This window comes from Heterodontus francisci, chromosome 26, assembly GCF_036365525.1.
Source record: "Heterodontus francisci isolate sHetFra1 chromosome 26, sHetFra1.hap1, whole genome shotgun sequence".
Taxonomy (NCBI): Eukaryota; Metazoa; Chordata; class Chondrichthyes; order Heterodontiformes; family Heterodontidae; genus Heterodontus; species Heterodontus francisci.
In genome coordinates this window covers 38,075,493-38,094,108 of record NC_090396.1, presented here as the reverse complement: position 1 = coordinate 38,094,108, position 18,616 = coordinate 38,075,493, and the positions used below count along the sequence as shown (strand labels likewise).

General features: G+C 41.6%; 2 protein-coding genes across 7 annotated transcripts in view; one reads left to right on the top strand and one right to left on the bottom strand.

The window, feature by feature from the left end:
• Positions 1-18,616, bottom strand: part of arhgap44a (Rho GTPase activating protein 44a) — a 479,646-nt gene that overhangs the window by 43,263 nt on the left and 417,767 nt on the right. The window lies entirely within an intron of this gene.
• Positions 13,758-18,616, top strand: part of tex47 (testis expressed 47) — a 49,449-nt gene continuing 44,590 nt past the window's right edge. For 2 of the 5 annotated variants that reach the window (XM_068058040.1, XM_068058038.1), the window contains exons 1-2: positions 15,468-15,736; positions 15,825-15,897. In XM_068058040.1, coding sequence (XP_067914141.1) covers positions 15,605-15,736; positions 15,825-15,897 — 205 coding nt within the window. In that variant the 5' untranslated portion in view covers positions 15,468-15,604. The other 3 variants (XM_068058036.1, XM_068058039.1, XM_068058035.1) reach the window with 3 other exon arrangements.

Here is an 18,616-nt window from a genome sequence, read left to right as displayed (position 1 = left end):
CAACAAGCTGGATCCCTGAAATTTAGAGAAGCACAGTCTTAGGTACGATCTGATTGAGGTGCATAAGATGATAAAGGGACTCTGTATGTGTTGGCCAATTTTTTCAACTAAATAGAATAGGGAGGGCCAGGGGTCACTCTTACAAATTATGCGAGGACAAAATTAGGTTAGTTATTCAGAAGTTCATGTTTTCCCAGATAATATTGGACCTGTGGAGCGGGTTTCTGGTATTCAGCTGTTAATTGAAATGAGAATTGGACTTGTTTCTGACTGGGGTGGAGATCACAAGAAATAAGAACAGGAGAAGACAACATGGCCCATTGAGCCTGCTCTGTCAGTCAATGTGATCATGGCTGATCTTAGGCTTCAACTCCATTTGCTCGCCTGCCCACCATATCTCTTTGATTCTGAGAGACCAAAAATCTGCTATCCCAGCCTTAAATTTAATCAGCGATGGAGCATACACAACAATCTGGGGTAGAGAATTCCAAAGATTCAGAACCTTTGAGTGAAGAAATTTCTCCTCATGTCAGTCCTAAATGATCGACCCCTTATCCTGAGACTGTGCCCCCCTGTTTTAGATTCCCTGACCAACGGAAACAGTCTACCCTATCCAGCCCCTTCAGAATCTTGTATGTTTCAATGAGATCACCTCTGATTCTTCTAAACTCCAGAGAATATAAGCCCAATTTACTCAGTCTATCATAGGACAACCCCCTCGTCCCAGGGACCAATTTAGTGAATCTTCGCTGTACTGCCTCCAGTGCAAGTATATCTTTTCTTAAATGTGGAGACCAAAACTGCACACAGTACTCCAGATGTGGTCTCATCAAAACCTGGTACACTTGTAGCAAGGCTTGTTTATTCTGCACTCCAATCCCCTTGCAATAAGACCAACATGCCATTTGCCTTCTTAATTGGTTGCTGTACGTGCATGCTAACTTTTTGCATTCCTTGTACAAGCAAACTCAGGACTCTGAACAGCAACACTTACAAGTGTTACACCTTTTAAAAATATTTTGCTTTTCTATTCTTATGACCAAAGTGAATAACTGAATAACATGCCACTTCTCTACATTATACTCCATCTGCCATCTTGTTGCCCACTCACTTAACCAATCTATATTTCTTTGTAGCCTCTTTGTCGTCCCACAGCTTACCTTTCCACCTAGCTTTGTATCATCAGCAAACTTAGATACATTACACCCTGTCTCTTCATCCAAGTCATTGATATAGATTGTAAATAGCTGAGGCCCCAGCATGGATCCTTATGGCACTCAACTATTCACTACCTGCCAACTTGAAAATGCCCTGTTTATATCCAATCTTTGCTTCCTGTCCATTAACTAAACCTCTATCCATGCTAATATTGCACCCAACTCTATGAGCCCTTACTTGTCAATTACCCTTTTGTGTGGCACGTTATTGAACGCCTTTTGGAAATCCAGGTATACAACATTTACTGGTTCCCCTTTATCTACCCTAAGAGTTACATCCTCAAAAAATGCTAATAAATTTGTCAAACAGGATTTCCCTTTCGTAAAACCATGCTGACTCACTCTAACCATACTATACTTTTCTAAGTGCATTTTGAAGACTTCCTTAATAATAGATTCCAGTATTTTCCCAATGACTGATGTTAGGTTAACTGGCCTGTAGTTCACTGTTTTTTTTCTCTCTCCTTTTTGAAAAGTGGTTTAACATTTGCCAACTTCCAATCTGATTGGACCGTTCCCGAATCTAAGGAATTTTGGAAAATCATAGACATCCAGCATCTCTCCAACTATCTCTTTTAGATGATGGTGTAGGCCATCAGGTCCTGGGGACTTGTTGGATTTTAGTCCCTTGAGTTTCTTCAATACTTTTTTCTGCTGATATTAATTTCCTTAATTTCTTCACTTTTTATCCCCTAGGTTACCATCTATTTCTATCTTCTACTGTGCAGGACACAAAATATTTGTTCAACGCCTCTGCCATTTCTTCATTCCCTCATTCTGCTGTCTCTGCTTCTAAGGGATCAATATTTATGTTAGCTACTCTCCCTTTTTAAATACTTATAAAAGCTATTACAATCCACTTCTATATTTCTGGCTAGTTTACTCTCATTCTATGTTTTCCTTCTTTTTTAATCAACTTTCGAGTGGCCCTTTGCTGGTTTCTAAAACACTCCCAATTCTCAGACTTTCTACTTTTTTTTTTGCAAGATTGTAACCCTCTTCATTTAATCTAATACTCGCCTTAACTTCCTGGGTGAGCCACGGATGGGTCTTTCTTGCTGCATTTTTGTTTTTCAATGGAATGTATTTTTGTTGAACATTTTGAATTGTTTCTTTAAATGTTTCCCACTGTTCATTTAGCTGTACCTTTAGTCTATTTACTCAATTAAACTTAGCCAGTTCTCCCCTCATACCTATGTAATTGACTTTGTTTAAGTTTAAGATTCGCATTTGTGATTGGAGATGTCACTTTCAAACTTAACATGGAATTCAATGGTATTATGATCACTATTTCCCAGTGGATCTTTTAATAACCATTACTAATTAACCCTGCTTCAATACACAATACTAGATCAAAGATCGCTTTATCCCTAGTCAGTTCCACAATGTATTGCTCCAAAAAACTGTCACAAAAACATTCTGCAAACTCATCTTCTAGACCACTCTTGGCAATTTAATTGTCCCAATCTATAAGATTAAAGTCCTCCAAAATTATTACACTACCTTTGTTATAAGCTCCATAATTTCTTGTTTCATGCTGTGCCCAATGGTATAAATACTGTTAAGGGGCCTATAAACTACTCCCACCAGTATTTTCTGATTCTTGGTATTCTACTCTTACTTCATGATCTTCTGAGGCAAGATCCTTTCTCACTAATGTCTGCTTGTCTTTACCCACACGCTATACTGTTCCGATGCCTGGAACTTTCTCTTTGGATTTCTGAATCTCCCTTCATCTGAAATCAACCCCCCACCGCCCTGCCAGTTGCAAGCCCTGTCCATAGCCCCAATTATACGACTGAACAGGAGACCTCGTACACCTTGTAATGTAGATCAGTGCCAGGGTGATCTCCTGTGCTAGTTTTGATCACCTAAAAGGAGTCAGAGAGGAGTTTTCCAGATCTTTTCCCCACTTATCAGCCTGGATTTTTAAAATGTGTTTTCTCGTCCATGTTGGGAGGTTTCATGGCTTTAGGTGGGGTGAGGAGTGCAAGTATTGTGATGCATTGGGATCACATCTGTATGGGCAGGCTGAATACCAATCCTCACATTTAGGCCACCAAACTTTTTAAACTCCCTGAAATCCTACTTGTAAAAGACTAGCAGACCCAAGAAAAAAAAAGTAAACTAACAAATTTCAAATGGACCAGATAAAATGTCACAATGGAAATCTAAAAAATAAAAAGTGCAGCTATCTAAAAGAAAATCCCAAACCAAGTCAACCCAGATGTAAAAGAAAAAACTCAAAGGCCAAGAAGGGTCTTCTTCTGTGATTATATTTTTACAGCTTGGAGCACAGACAATGCATTTCCTTGGCACACTTCCAATATTACAGTCCTGCCCAATTTAGAGAGTTTAATAAAACTGTTGCTTATCGAGGGCCTCCAGCAATCTCAACTGCAAAAAAAAACAGGTTGTGCAAATCCAAATGTAGAATGAACAATAAGTCATACATTTGCATACCACTGAACATTCTCCCAGTAAGTCCAAAAATAGAAACAAATCAACAGCGTTTGAAGCATAAAATGTGTGGATTCATGGAGCAAAACAGTACAAGTGTGTTATTTTTCAGATTACACCAATATACCTGTGTTGATATGCATCCTGGCAGGTTACTCAAAAGGCATTAGAAAATTTTAGACATGACCACAGATGGTTAAAAACTGAGTAGCTAACTTCAGGTTGGAAATATTAAATAGCAAAATGAGAGTTTGTTTTTGTTTAAGCATTTAAGCTACATTGTCCGCAGGCAAGGAAAGAGTTTAGTCATTGTTCGTAAATGTCAGGTAGAATTAGGTGGAGTCACTGAAAACTAAAATTAGTACAATATTACGCCACAGGAATTGTAAAAATGTCAGAGAAACAGTATCCAATAGAAAAAGGAATGTGGTCGAGATGCCAGATGATAACCAGGAGGAGAGAAAGAGGCAGTTCTACCAATGAGTTGAATTTAATGAATTGTAAGGTTAATGTTTAACATTTAAGTGTCTAAAATAACCTTTGCACCTAAATACTTCAACCATTTTGTTTTTGACCTTTGAAAAGATACTAAAAACTTAGATAGTGGACTCTTATTAAAGCAATAAGTTGCTCTGGCCTCTTGTCCTATTTGACCTTAACTGCACAGCACAAAACAGTTGATTTGTGGCAGTGTGAAAAAGTGAAAACTGTGAAGAGTAAGGGCAGTGTTAAAGGATCAATTCACCTTAGCAAAAAGTGTTATTAATAAAATAGCTAATAATCAGTTACCACTACAATCCACAATATTTATCTGTTTTTTAGGATATAAGGGAAAATTTTTCTATCAGCTGGTGTGCAGGTGCAAAACCATCACAGAAGGCATCAGAAAAATGAGAGAGCAAGCCCCACATGCATGTCTCACTGGGCTGCAATTCTGCAGTCTGCTACATTTTGTGTACTGAAGTGCTTGCAAGCATTTTTGGGGTACTGGAAACAAACATCAGGATCTTCATGTAATACAATCGCTAAAATTATCCATCCCTAATTCTAATGGACATAAAATCCTGGAGGCCACTTCCAAATTCCTGATATGCATCCCTGATGCACAAGGTTCTGTGCTGAGAAGTATTGAAGACATAAATGTATCCTTTTTGTATTTCAGCATCATTAAGGCCCCAGATCTGATGCAAAACTACTTAAGTGACGACTTGGACAATTTTGTAGCTTTTACATTTATTTGCTCTTGTTTTCTACTGTGAGCATTTGGAATGGGAGGAAGGGAAGCTCCTTGATTGAATAAACTATTAAATTGCCGTGGGCATTGTGCCTTCTTATATTTTTACAATGTTTAAGGTACTTTTAATACTGTAAGTTTTTTGATCTTTTTATCAAAAGTAGCTATCTCTGAAATTATTTATTAACTAACTTACAATAGATACAATATACATACACCATGACAGCATGGGCTTGATGGGCCGAATGGCCTCCTTCGGTGCTGTAAATGACTTAATGACCTCAAATACAGTATTTCATGGTTGAACTAGTACAAGATAAACAGAAGGAACTTCAATGACCAAGAAAAAACTACCTTTGCTTGCTCTGGATCACCAGAGAGCCAGTTACAGAGCTTTACCACCCACAGTAAGGATACTAAAAGCCTTGCATCATATAAGGAGCATTGAAAGTAGTTGGCAAAGTTAGCAATGCCATCAACTGTCATGCATATGGACCATACCTAGCTGGTATTGAAGCTGTCCATACATGTAACTGATGCATCAATTAGCATGACCGGCACTTTTAATTCCTTTCCCAATGACTATTATGACTTGGTTACCCAATATCACCACACTGATGCATTTCTTAAAAGTGTTGATGATTCACTGAAGGCAGCCATGGGCCCAAGCTGAAACTGAAACTAAATGTCTGTTAATGACCATGTTTGTGTTATGATGGTTTCCATGTGTGAAGCCCTTGGAAAGTGGGAGTAAAGACTTTTAAATAAATATTGCATCTCGACCAAGTACCTGCTGAGATATGGATTTGAATGAGATACAGTGAACAGGGCATAAGGATGTATGAAGGTGTGGCATGTAAAATAAATGAGAAACAAGTTGCAGTCTTGAGTTGTATAATCCTACATTGTTATGTTCCTTAAACTGCATCAACTTCATGCACATCTGTTTGCTAGCTTTTCAGGTACTCTAGAAAATAGTGAACCTGGCTGACACCTTCTGCCAGCCACGGTACACTGTTATTGTCTGGGGAGAGTGTCCCAGTGGGGAAACTCTCCTTGTACCCAACTCATACAGCACTTTGACAGCCATCAAACTTAGCTCCACATTGTATTGGAGTACAAAGCAATACAGGAGATCCATTCCCAACAATTTTTTTAAGCAAAGTTGGTCCTATGACGTCCATTTTTTTCCCCCACAGGAAACGGATGAGCTGGGCATTAGAAAAATAGCAACTTTTTTATTTCATCAAGCTTATAATCACAGCTATTACAGCATCTAACTTGGCAACACTTCCCATTTTTAAGTCTCTGGTAAACATCAGTCGATAATTTAATAAGACTTGAAAAAGAAACAGGAAATGTCTGCCAAGGCGATTTCAATAAGATCAGCAAATCTTTTTATTGAAGAGCAGATGCACTGAAGAGATATCCTGACTTTGCAGAGGACATTTGGGTTGAAAGCTTTAATTTGACACTTTAATACACAAAATAATAGAAAGTGAAAGCCAGAAATATAAATTGACAGCTTGGTGGTGATTTCCAGTACATTTCAAAGTCTTGATTTTTTTAATTCAGATTTTTTGCATTTTCTGAATCTCTGCTAAAGGCCTACATTCAGAATTGGTTATTGCAATCAAGTAGGATATCCAAGATATTTTTCTCATCAGGGATTGAAATTGTCATTTGGTAGTGTGGACTTGAGTATTGCTGAAAAACAGAGGTATGCTGTCAAAGTTTTTCGTCTTGCACTCATCAGGACAGATGGAAGAATGCCAAATTTCAAAGGGAGCAACAATTTGTACTGCATGAGAAAAGGGGTGCTGCTTGATTGAGGCATTGCCATGGAGAATGCACCAGGGAACGGATGTCCCCCATGCTTTTGTTTAATTTAAAAAAGCACGAACATGTTCCTTTTGCCTGCAGAGGACAGGTCCCTGCATATGAATATATGTAGCTTCTAGCAAGCGTAAGTGAGCCACTTGTGAGCCCAACAGATGATCTTAAATTGGTTGTTAGTGTAATTCTTAGTATACTTGGGATTATTCAGCAAGTGCTGTCCAATCGTGGAATCACATCTAACATTAGACATCATGTTCTGAGTTTTGCAAGAACTGGCTGGTTGAGTACATATTGCGAACAACCGAAAGGATGTGCTGTTTGATATGATCCGCCAGTCATTGGGACGTACAGCCTATGTACCTGGCATCACACCGGCACTGAAATTCTTATACCACATTACTCTTGTGTGGTAGGCACAACGTCTTTTTGGCTTGACTGCAGCATCCTGTTAGTGCAAAATACCACTTGTGTTGTTACTGCTTAGTAGCAACATGCAACAGCTAGCTTCACCTGTTGCTCATTCTTTTGAGCTACCTTATCCTTCTAGGGTAATTTGAGGTAGACTGGGCACTTTTCAGGTCTGAAAATGGTGGCCTTAGCGCCTAATCATGAGTATGCATGATACACAATGAGCAATAATCTGATCAGGGTAACCATTATCCCGCAGGTTAGCTTTGATGGGCCCTATTTCAGTGTCAAGCTTGCATGGTGAGCAAATGGCTCGGGCCCTATTTATGAGATTGCCGTATTGAAATTCTGGAATCTTTCTTAACTTCAAACCTTCTTCATGAGCTGCTGCAAAGCAAACTGTTGCCCTGAATTTTTTCTTTTCCTGAACATGTCAGAAACTTAACCTAGATATTTTGAAGGTATTAAGCATTTTCGGTTAGTAGCCTGTAACATTTGTGTACTTCAATGTAACAGCTTACAGTCATCGCCAATAGCACAGCAAGATCTGGTAATCTATTTGTAATTTAATGCTAGCCCTTAGCGTACCTCATATTCCGTAGAAGAAAACAGAAAATAGCCATTGTAACTATTGTTCTTGTCTCTGTCATTTCCTCTCTGGAATATACCCTTTGGGAAAACATTACTGATCATGAAAAAATATTTTGCAGTAAAATCTCATGAGTTCTGAAACATGTAAAGGCATTTACAGGCAAAATAAACCCCTTGAGGATGGTAAAGACCACAGTAAATGAAACATCCTTCATAAATAGTCCAGTAACTATTAAAAACATTGGAAAGTCAAATGTAACTTTTCTGTTTGTTTGAATGGAGAAAAGTACCTTTCTCCTCATGGACGTCTGGTGTGGGCATTCTCTAAATGTTTCTTCCTACTGTAATGACCAGGTTAGGAAGGGATCTCAGGCTCCCCTCTCACCCCTTCTCGGGTTTGACCAGAACAGGTTTTATCTTTTAAAACACAGTGATTTCAGTTTACCACCTCAGTGAGCCCTCACTCACTACTCCAATTACAATGGCAAATGAACCAATCAGACAAGTTTTCTCAGGTTTAAACAAGAAAGATGTAAGTTTATTAACCTTATTACTCTGTCATGCTAGGCCCCCACCTGCCAAGAATGAGGCACATTAATTTGGTCATGATCATTGATTTTAAACTGTTACTGGAGTGAGGGGAGGACTTGTTGAACAGATCAGCTGTGGCCGGAAAAGACATTTGCAGATTAACTTTGGTGTTTGGAAGGCCAAAGCAACCATTCCCTGACATTCAACCCACAATGGACTTTTGATCACCAGATGTTGAAGGTGGGGGAGCTCGCATTCCAGGTTGACTGCTATGATGGCCGAACACACAAACGGACATGATCAAACCAACTAGTCACGTGACTAACCTGTTGGGCAATCTGAGTTTTTTGAATTTGTAGAAACAGTTTGGGAAGAAAGCCTGGACTGAGACTATTTCTCTCCTGTCTGCTCCCATCTCTTTCTCACAAGCCTCTGAATCCACTGAAGACACATGAACCCCAAGAGAGAAAAGTCTCCTACAGCAAACAAGGTTTAAGAATACTAGGCCCCAATGAAAAGCAAGATCTACTACAATCAATGACTCTACAGTGAGCTCAAAGAACCGTAATTACAACTCTTCAGATATTGCCTTAAACGTTTCCACTTCATTTTTCTTCTGCTCTTTTCTGTCTCTGTTTGCATGTGTGTATCGCCAATGCATGCTAGTGTGGGGCGCATCATGTATCGGTAGGCGTTAACCAAATTACAGTTTAAATTTAATACATTTCAATGGCTCTTCTTTAAACCTAAGAAAGCCTGTTTGTGCCGGTTTTGCCTTATAATTGGAAAGCTGTCTCTCTCCCCAGCAAAGTCCCAGGAAAACCACAGTGGCAGCTTCTACGCTTCAAGACTACAGACAAAGCCTCTCTTCGGCCTCCTGGTACCAGAGAAGCAAGCCTGAAATTCTGCACATGCCCCAGCGAGGACTCCAAGACCTTAACTTCAATTGAGGACATTATACCAAGGACATTAAGAACAAGGATTCACTAAGGGGGAGCTAAAAACACAATGTGTTTAATATTAAACCATAACAGTAAGACCAGGTGAAAGCTGAAAGGGAACCCTAGACCTCTTCCTCACCTGGTTGTAACAACTCTAACCCAGTTAAAATTATTAAAAACGCGACGTGTCCATGCTCACACGCACACAAGAAGCACACATACACAGACACACACAAATAGATACAGTGGGGAAAAAAGAATTAGGGAGGGTTGAAGTAGAGTTTGTAATAAATGGAACACAGATACGGTTCTTAATATCCTCAGTTGAAGTTAAGGTCTTGGAGTCCTTGCTGGGATCATGTGCAAAATTTCAGGCTTGCTTCTCTGGTATCAGGAGGCCGAAGAGAGGCTTTGTCTGTAGTCTTGAAGCGTAGAAGCTGCCACTGTGGTTTTCCTGGGACTTTGCTGGAGAGAAAGACAGAGAGAGATGTCTTCTTCATGAAGTTCAGAATTGCAATCTCTTTCCTTTCTGTGAGGCACAATTCAAAAGCCCTGTCTGACCAGCAGGTAGGTCATGTGACCATTTCTTTGTTTGAAACAGCAGCTTCTTGGAGGGTTGCTGGATTTCAAAGTCTTTCAGACATACTCGGTTGGTGGGGCAGTGGATGGTTTAGCTCCTACAAAATCAAAGGGTGCCAATCACCACTATTGTCAAAACCAATCTTGCTAATTGAATCAAGGAGCATCCTCATTGTCTCTCTATTCATCTGTCTCTCAGCTAGCCCTTGTCTTCTCAGAATGCAAATGTGCAACCATATTTTCAGCTGTTCAGTTCTGCTTTTTAAAAAAAAATTATTTGCATTGTTCAGTAAAAAGATTCAAGCAGTGTCCCAAATGAAAAAAATAATATGCTTCCATTTGACAGGTGTGATTTCCATCACATTACAAAACTATTACATTGTTCCCCAAAAAGTCAGGGAACTGGATGGGTTAAATTTTCAAGTTGCTCATGGTGGGGGCAAGGAACTAATTAATATAAGTTTGTTTAATTATCTTTCAGCCAGTTATATTTTGTCATTTTCCCACACCTTAAATGCATTTTTGGCATATATCAACATCTTGGGTAAGCATCTGTATTAATAAATATACATAGATCTGCATTTTCTCCCTTTTTTGCAATTAGAGTGGTGTTTATGATCATCAGTAAGCTCCATGTTGGCACTGATTCTGTCCTCTGAACTCTAGGGCACCCACCAAGATTTGTTTTTCGTCCGTTAAATCCACCTCAAGATCATCCTGTCATTATGACCAAATTCCTCATCTGAATCTCATACCCACACTTGTTTGTCTATCCCTCTAATGGAAATAATAAATGCTTCCCATATATCTCAACATGTACTGTACAGTGTGGTACTGAGTTGTGTAAACTGAAAAGAAAACACTTACAATATATAGTGACCCAGCTCTACTTCACCACCACCTCTCGCAACTCCTCCCCTATTGCTAAATTATCAGACTGCTTATCCAACATCCAGTAGTGGATGAGCAGATATTTCCTCCAACTAAATATTGAGAAGACTGCAGCCATTGTTTTCGGTCTCCAGTCCAAACTCTGTTCCCTAGCTACCAACTCCATTCTTTGCCCTGGCAAAGTTCTGAGACTAAGCCAGTCAGTTCGTAAACTTGGTGTTACATTTGACCCCAATATGAGCTTCTGACCTCATATTTGCACTATTATTAAGACCGCCTCCTTCCACCTCCGTAACATCGCCTGACTTCACCCCGTCATAGCTCATCGGCAGCTGAAACTCTCATTCATGCCTTTGTTATCTCTAGACTTGACTATTCCAATGCACTCCTAGCTGGGTCTTTCATACAAACCTGGTCATCCAAAATTCTGCTGTCCATTTCTTACCTCTCACCAAGTCCTGTTCCCCTATCACCCTTGTGCTCGTTGACCTACATTGGCTCCCAATCAAGCAGCATCTTGATTTAAAAATTTTCAACCTTGTTTAACCTCCCTCCATGGCCTCTCCCTACCCTATCTCTGTAATCTCCTCCAGCCCAACAACCCTCCAAGATATCTTTGCTCCTCTAATTCTGGCCTCTTCGGCGTGCCCAATTTTAATCACTCCATCATTGGTTGCTGTGCCTTCAGTTGCCTCGGCCCTAAGCTCTTGAATACCCTCCCTATAGAGGCCTGCTCAGGTCGGGAAAAAACCCGAACGAACCACAGTGGACTCGAGCCCAACCCGACCCGAACCCGCCCCGACCATCCGTTTACTTACCTTCCTGACACCGAACCTGCAGCGCATGCGTGATGACGTCATAGTGCCGTGACTCGCTCACTGCGCGGACTCAGTTTCGTCGCAACTCCCAGCTCAGGTAAGTTTTTTTATTTTTAATACTTACCGGCAGAGCACTTACTGTGTGCGTCTGGCCCGACCCGACCCAGCTCGAGCTGGACTCGGCCCGAACTGACCCGAGCCCGACAGCCGGACCATGAAGATGGGCCCAACCCGACCCAAACCCGACACATGCTGTCGGGTTCCATCGGGTTCGGATCGGGTAGCAGGCCCCTACCTCCCTATACCTCTCTACCTTGCTTTCCTCTTTTAAGGCACTCCTAATAATCTACCTCTTTGACCAATCTTTTGGTCATCTGATCTAATATCTCCTTATGTGTCTTGGTGTCATATTTTGCTTTATAATACTCCTTTGAAGCACCTTAGGACATTTAGTTCTATTAAGGCATTATAAATATATAATTTGTTGCTGTCTTTCATCATCTCAGGACACCACAAAGCATTTCATAGCCGATTAAGTACTTTTTGTTTTTGAAGTGCAGTAATGTGGGGAAACATGGCAACTAATTTGGACACAGTGAGGCCTCACAAACAGAGTGAAAGAAATGGCCAGATAATGTGTGCGGGGTGGGGATTGACGGGTTTGTCATCATTACCCCTCTGAAACCAACTGCAACTTCAAGATATTGGGCATGCGCAGATTGACATGGAAATCCGGGAGCTGTGGTTTGTCAGTCAGGGCTCCAACACAGGCTGCACTGTGGTCACCATCCCCCTCTCCCTAGAGCCAGCTATCACTGAAATCAGTGAGAATTTCAACTTTCCCTTCCCGCCATCGCCTTATAAAAATGAAGTTGTTAATTTTAAAGGGGTTTCAACAGCGATGTGATTTATAAAATTTGATGAACAACAGAACTGGCCCTGATAAAAGAATTTTATAATCATGGAGTGCTGTTAAATGATTAATTAGGTGAATTTTTAGAATATTTTTTAAAATGTTTTTTCAGAATATTTACCGTCTACCTTCATCCATGTGTATGTCCCAAATCTTTAATTTGCTCTATGTAAAAAAATTTTAGAAGCGATTTTATTTCAGTGCGTTTTGTTTCCTGTTTCGTGGTTTGCGGGGGGAGGGGGGGGGTCGTCTGTGAAAATCCTTTGATGTGATTGGCTGTTTGGACATCGATAGAGGTGAAATTCTCATCAGAGAGATTGCTCAATGAGTCTTACTTTGCCGTCAGCAGTGAGAGCTCACGCAAACTCCAGGTCAATCTGTTCTGGTGACTTTGGCTGAGGGTTAAATGTTGACCTGGGCACCAGGAGAACTCACCTACTTTTCAAACCATGCCCTGCGATCTTCTTTGTTAGCTGCTGAGGGCAGACAGGATTTTGGTTTAGCAAACTATTGAAAGACGAGACCTCCAGCAGTGCAGTGGTCCCATTACTGGGCTTACATTTACCTGATTAAGTCTCTAAGTGTAGTTTAACCCACAACTTTCATATGCAAGGTGAGAGTGCTGCCACCGAGCTAAGGCCAACACCTCGGAAAATGTGAGGTATAATTCCTAGTCAGTGCTGAATTATTTAACTCAGTGAAGGTATCAGAGGGATATTACAATTAGTGTCGATATTGGGCAAGATTTTAACTCATTCATCCACTTGCACGGAGTTAAAATCGGGCCCACTGTTTCCAAACGAGAGAGTGGAAGGAAAACACCCACCGTGGGAATTAATCCTGATCTCTATCCAGTAACTGCTCCTGGACAAACTGTGTGTGCACGCCCACTGACTACACAAAGGGGGTTCTGTTTTGATTCCTTAGGTAGCACCTTCCAAACCCACGAACTCTACCACCTGGAAAGACAGGGGCAGCAGTTGTATGGGAACACCACCACCTGCAATTTCCCCTCCAAGCCATTGGCTTGGAACTGTATCACAGTTCCTTCACTGTTACTGGGCCAAAATCCTGGAACTCCCTCCCCAATAGCACTGTGGGTGTACCTTCCCCACATGGACAGCTCACCACCACCTTTTCAAGGGCAATCAGGGGTGGGCAATAAATGCTGGTCTTATCAGCGACGCCCATATCCCATTAAGGAATTAAAAAAAAAAATGATTGGTTAGTTGTTAGTCTGCCAATGCTCATCTCTTGGCTTACGGGATGAGCGCTCATCTGAATCAGGCCCCAGAGAATTGCTGATGCTGGTGGTCTCTTACTGCCTTCAGAAGAGTTGAAAATTGGGAAGGGGAGATAACATACCTGCATGCATATAAAAGGAATCTATGCTTCAAAACTTGGATACTAAAATTTTGCGTGTGGTAATATATATGCTTCCCTTTAAAAAGCTCAACTGGACATTGTAGACTGGCACTTCTTGTTTGCTACATGCACAGTTGCCAGGTAACAGAGGCAAACACTGTCAATCATGGCGTCGAAAACTAAGCAGCGGATACAAAGTATCCGGTTTGAAATCGACGATTTTACGTATGAAGACCGAGTGACCATGTTAATGTCTCTGCAAGCGAAGCAAAGAGAAGAGAGAAAGGTTTGTACATTTGTCATTCACCGTCACGCCCAAAATCAATAAACGTTGTCGCACCTATCAGTGTGTCTATTTCTAGTGGAATCACTCCATTATTTTTACTAAATGGAAAATTCTTTTGCCTTTTAGTCACCTCACTAAAATCAATCAGTTTCACTTCGAATGCAGCATTGAAATTAATCCCGCTTGCATGAGGACTCGGGACCCATATTCACTAGTTCACTTTACAGAGGGCGAATTCTCAATCATGAACCGATGAAATTTGAATTAAATGATAAAAACATACACATTAGCTTGTTCATATCTAAGTGGCTTTTACAACAGGCCGGACTAAACACCACTAAATATTTACAAAACTCAAATTCTCCAAATGTACTCAACATTCAAAAATAAAATGTAGCAACCTGCACCATCCAAATATCCTGAACTTTATATTCTCGGCAATGCTTCTGTTTTCTGCACATTTGATCCTGTTTTAGGACAAACGTGAAATTCCAAGTTTTAGCTGCCCTAAAGGAGGGGCTAGCTGTGCATGATGTCAAGACCAAAGTTCAGAACTGTGCCACGAATTAACGAGCTGTCCCCTGGATCGGCTGACTCCTGGTCTTGCATCTTTCTGACCCACCCCCTTCCCACTTCATTTATCCAGAATTGACTGTGAATAGGGTGGACGCAAACAGCACAGCCCTTCCTGCAAACATTCCCATTATTGAATCAAATAAACAGAACACAACAGGGCTTCTCCCGTCTTTCGGTTTGAAAAAGAGGGACTATTTATTGATTCGTTCCAGATATTTTATGTCGTGATTTATCTGTACAGGGCAGAATTTCAGGCAAAAAAAAAACAAATATAAACATTGTCTGTAAAGAGGCCACTGTTCCGAAACTCCTGAAAACCTAAATTGCAAAGTCTGAGCGTTCATCCAAAATTATCTGATACTTACAAAAGATAAATCATCTAAATACAAGGGATCAGAGATGGTTTGTACTGGGGGTGGGAGGAAGCAATACTCTTCGACAGAATCGTTACAAAAAGAGTACTTTTCGAAGCACGGGCATTGATTCCATGTGGACAATATTGTCAGTGGCTGTTGACAGACGGCGCTTCTCGCCAGAGAGATTTTCATGCAGCCGGGAAAAGGGCTTCTCACAGATGTGGGAGAAACAAAAAAGTTAGTCCGTCGCCTAAGCAACGGTCTCCTTCGCCAAACTATCAACAGAAAATTCAGGATGCCAAAACAGAGCGGGGGTTGGGGGGGTGGGGCGGTGTTGAAGAACTCTTGACAGGTGAATGAATGAAAGGCAACAGGAGGCTGAACTCAAGGCTATACTGCCTGGACACCAGCATTATGTGTAAACGAAAGCGTTTTTGTGTTTCATTTCTGGTGAGCCAACCCAGTTTGTGCTGAGCTTTTTATATAAAACGACTGGGTCTTGATCGATTTCATTCACCGAGGAAGGGCTGGGGGCATACGAGGTACTGCATAGGGGCTGATTTATTTTGACCGGGGTTTGTGTGTTAACCAAGAAAGGAATGGAAATGGCTTCAACGGGGGAAGGTGGTGGAAAGAACAAACGCTCAAAAAGTTTGCTGGGGAACGATAGGACCAGTATGTTTCACCGTCTCCTGGAGAGGAGAATGATTACAAATCCTAAAGAGGAAACGGTTAGTTTATTTTACATAGGGGAAGCAATGGATGACAAGTTTTTAAAAATGGTGCTTGTACTAATTTACCATTTCTACCGTCCTTTAGAAATCACTTCTCCACAGACTATTCTTACTGGCTAAAATTCCCCCCGAGCTGGTTGACAAAAGGGACCTGGGAGGTAAGAGTCACTTTATTTCAAAGGAGGAAGAAACTGACTCGAAAGGAATGGTTGGGGGAGTTAATGATAAGGCTATGACTGAAAGAAAAGACTAGGTAAAATGTTCCATGTGCAGAAGCATATTAAGTACAAGATGACCTGAAATCCAACTCATCGGAATTGGTGGAGGATTTCAACAGTAAAGAAACTATCGTGGATTCGAGCCACAGAGAATAAAGCGGGAACTCCCTCCAAAAAACATTTGATCTTAAAATGGTTCAAAAAGGCCTCCGATATTATCCCGTGGATGAGTGGTAATTTCCCAAGCGCAAATGATTTTGTATTTTTTTAAATTTTCTTAAACACTTCCTCATAAATCACAACAGCAGCCTGTATAATTAACAAGTGCAGGCAATGGTTACAAGGCTAGATGCAAATTAATCATCCAAGGATACAGTCAGTTTACAACTGCATGAATACATGATTAATGTCTGTTCTCACTGGCCAGAAGAAGACTGGGATTGGACTACCTCCAAACAGCTGCATTTCGCCATGCGGGCCCAAATCTGAGGAATTCCAGTCCAGGGAATTCGACTAACAATCATCTATTAAAATGTATCCCTCCTTCCACAGCCATTCTGCAGGATGGTGCAGAAGCCAGTGCTGCTGCTGGTTGGGCCTGATAGAAAGTAATAAGATAAAAGTAATATATGGTGGATGGCAAGATTTACAATACCAGCTACATTACACTATCAGACAGATCAGGTTGCAAACCAGTATGTCTAACCTCCCTTTGAATTGAAACATTTTCCCCACTTTGTGACATGACTAATCTTCTTGCTGTAAACAATGGCCCAGATTTTGCAGCCAAAGACAAAACAATGGCACTCGCCACTTACCTCAAAGAAAGCTGCCCACAATGATCTAGTGAACTCAGTGGTATGGATTTTACCTTTCCCAACGTCAGTTTCAATCTGGCGCTAAATCAAGGGGATGTCCAGGTGTCCAGCAATTGCCATGTCAAGAAGCAGAGTAAGCAACGAATCACATTGAAGGATTCTTACAGACAGCAAACCAGGAAGTAAAACACTCTGAATTTCTCACTTTTAATTAAAATTTTACAGAGTGAAATAAATGATAGGAATGTGATTAAGCTGCAATGCCATAAACAAACTTCTTAAAAATTTTTAATGTGATTTTTAAAAACATAATGGAGTAATTTGACATTGCAAAAACATGAAGTTAGTTTTTCTGCACTAGTAAAGTTGTAATTATAACACCAGTAAATTATGACACCATTGAATAAGGTGTAACTTTGTCGAGGGTTTTTAAACAGTGACACTAATAGTGCAAGTTTTCGTCAGTTCACTGATTTCTGGGAGGTCTTCAACAGTGTGTCCTATGGGGAAGTGTAGGGCTGAATTTAATTCGCGTGGCGTGGATCACAGCATCGGACCCAAATACGGACACTGTCGCTGCACAGAAGGAATGTGGCTGGCCAACTGTGATCATGCAGCAGCCAGCCAGTTAATAGCCTGGAGGTGCATGGCCCATCGAATGATGTTCTGGGGCTGACCACGAGGCACTGACCTTGACTTCAGCTGATTTGGGAGCAGGTGCTGCTGCCATTTTTAAAGGCCTGCCAGGTCTGCAATCAGTCCTGTCTTGAAAGCTGCAAAAGGCACAGCAGCAATCCTCAAAAGGGAATTTGTTCCAAAGTGGGCCTCTGCAACCAGAGGGCGGACCACTGCTGAGAGGAGAGACCAGAGGACAGAGCATCGCTGAATTGAGACCAAAGACAGCTGCTCAGCTGATATGACTTGGAGACAGCCAGGAGGGCCCACAAGACATGATGGAGGGACATCGGGTGGCACCATGGTTTAGCGATGTCGTCCTGCATGTTCTTCTCTGTGCTGCCTAGGCAAGATAGAAGCTACTCTTCAAGGGACAGCAAGAGACTTCCCTGCCTGACCAAAGGAAGCCTGAACAGAGATAGCAGTGGAGGTCAGCAGCCCTGGGGTCACCCCCTGCTCCTGAGTGCAGTGCTACAAATGTCTCAATGACCTCCTGCACTCTGCCAGGGTGAGTCCTATATACTGATCTCCTCATTGGGACTTGCAACTGGCAAAGCAGGATGAATCGCCACATGGTGAGTGACCAGCCAGGCATTCGTAGTGGGGAGTATTAGCAATAGCTATCTGATGATACATTGCTGCATCTGGGCTACAGCCAGCCATTTATCTTTGCTTACCCCCTCCAAGTCCCTTGAGAGTAGACATGTGGAGGAGACATCCGGGAGCCCCTGTATGGGTCAAAGGGATGTCAACAGCATGTATTGTGCTGCTCTTTGTGTGGAAAATCAGTGTCCCTCCGTTTGCATATAGCAAAAATCTGCCCACCCCATGGAGAGGACCAAGAGTGTGGTGGAGTGTCCAACACAAGAACGTGGATGTTTGCAGTGGAGGAGGAGGAGGCCCTCGAACTGGCAGAAGCAAGGGTGGCTGGGCAATTGTGGATAGCAAGGCTGGAGTTGCAGTCCATGAGAGTGAGGAGGCATTGAGCTTATGTGTCCACTGGACAAATGGAGATTCATTGCAGGCATAGTTGGGAGGAGGAGGCTGCAGAGGAGAAGAAGTGAAGGTCTAACCTCTAACTGCCTGTGTTCTCTCATACAAGTTTCCACACCACAAGGACAGTCAACCTGAGACCGGGGCACTGCAGTTCACCTCTGAGGAGGAGG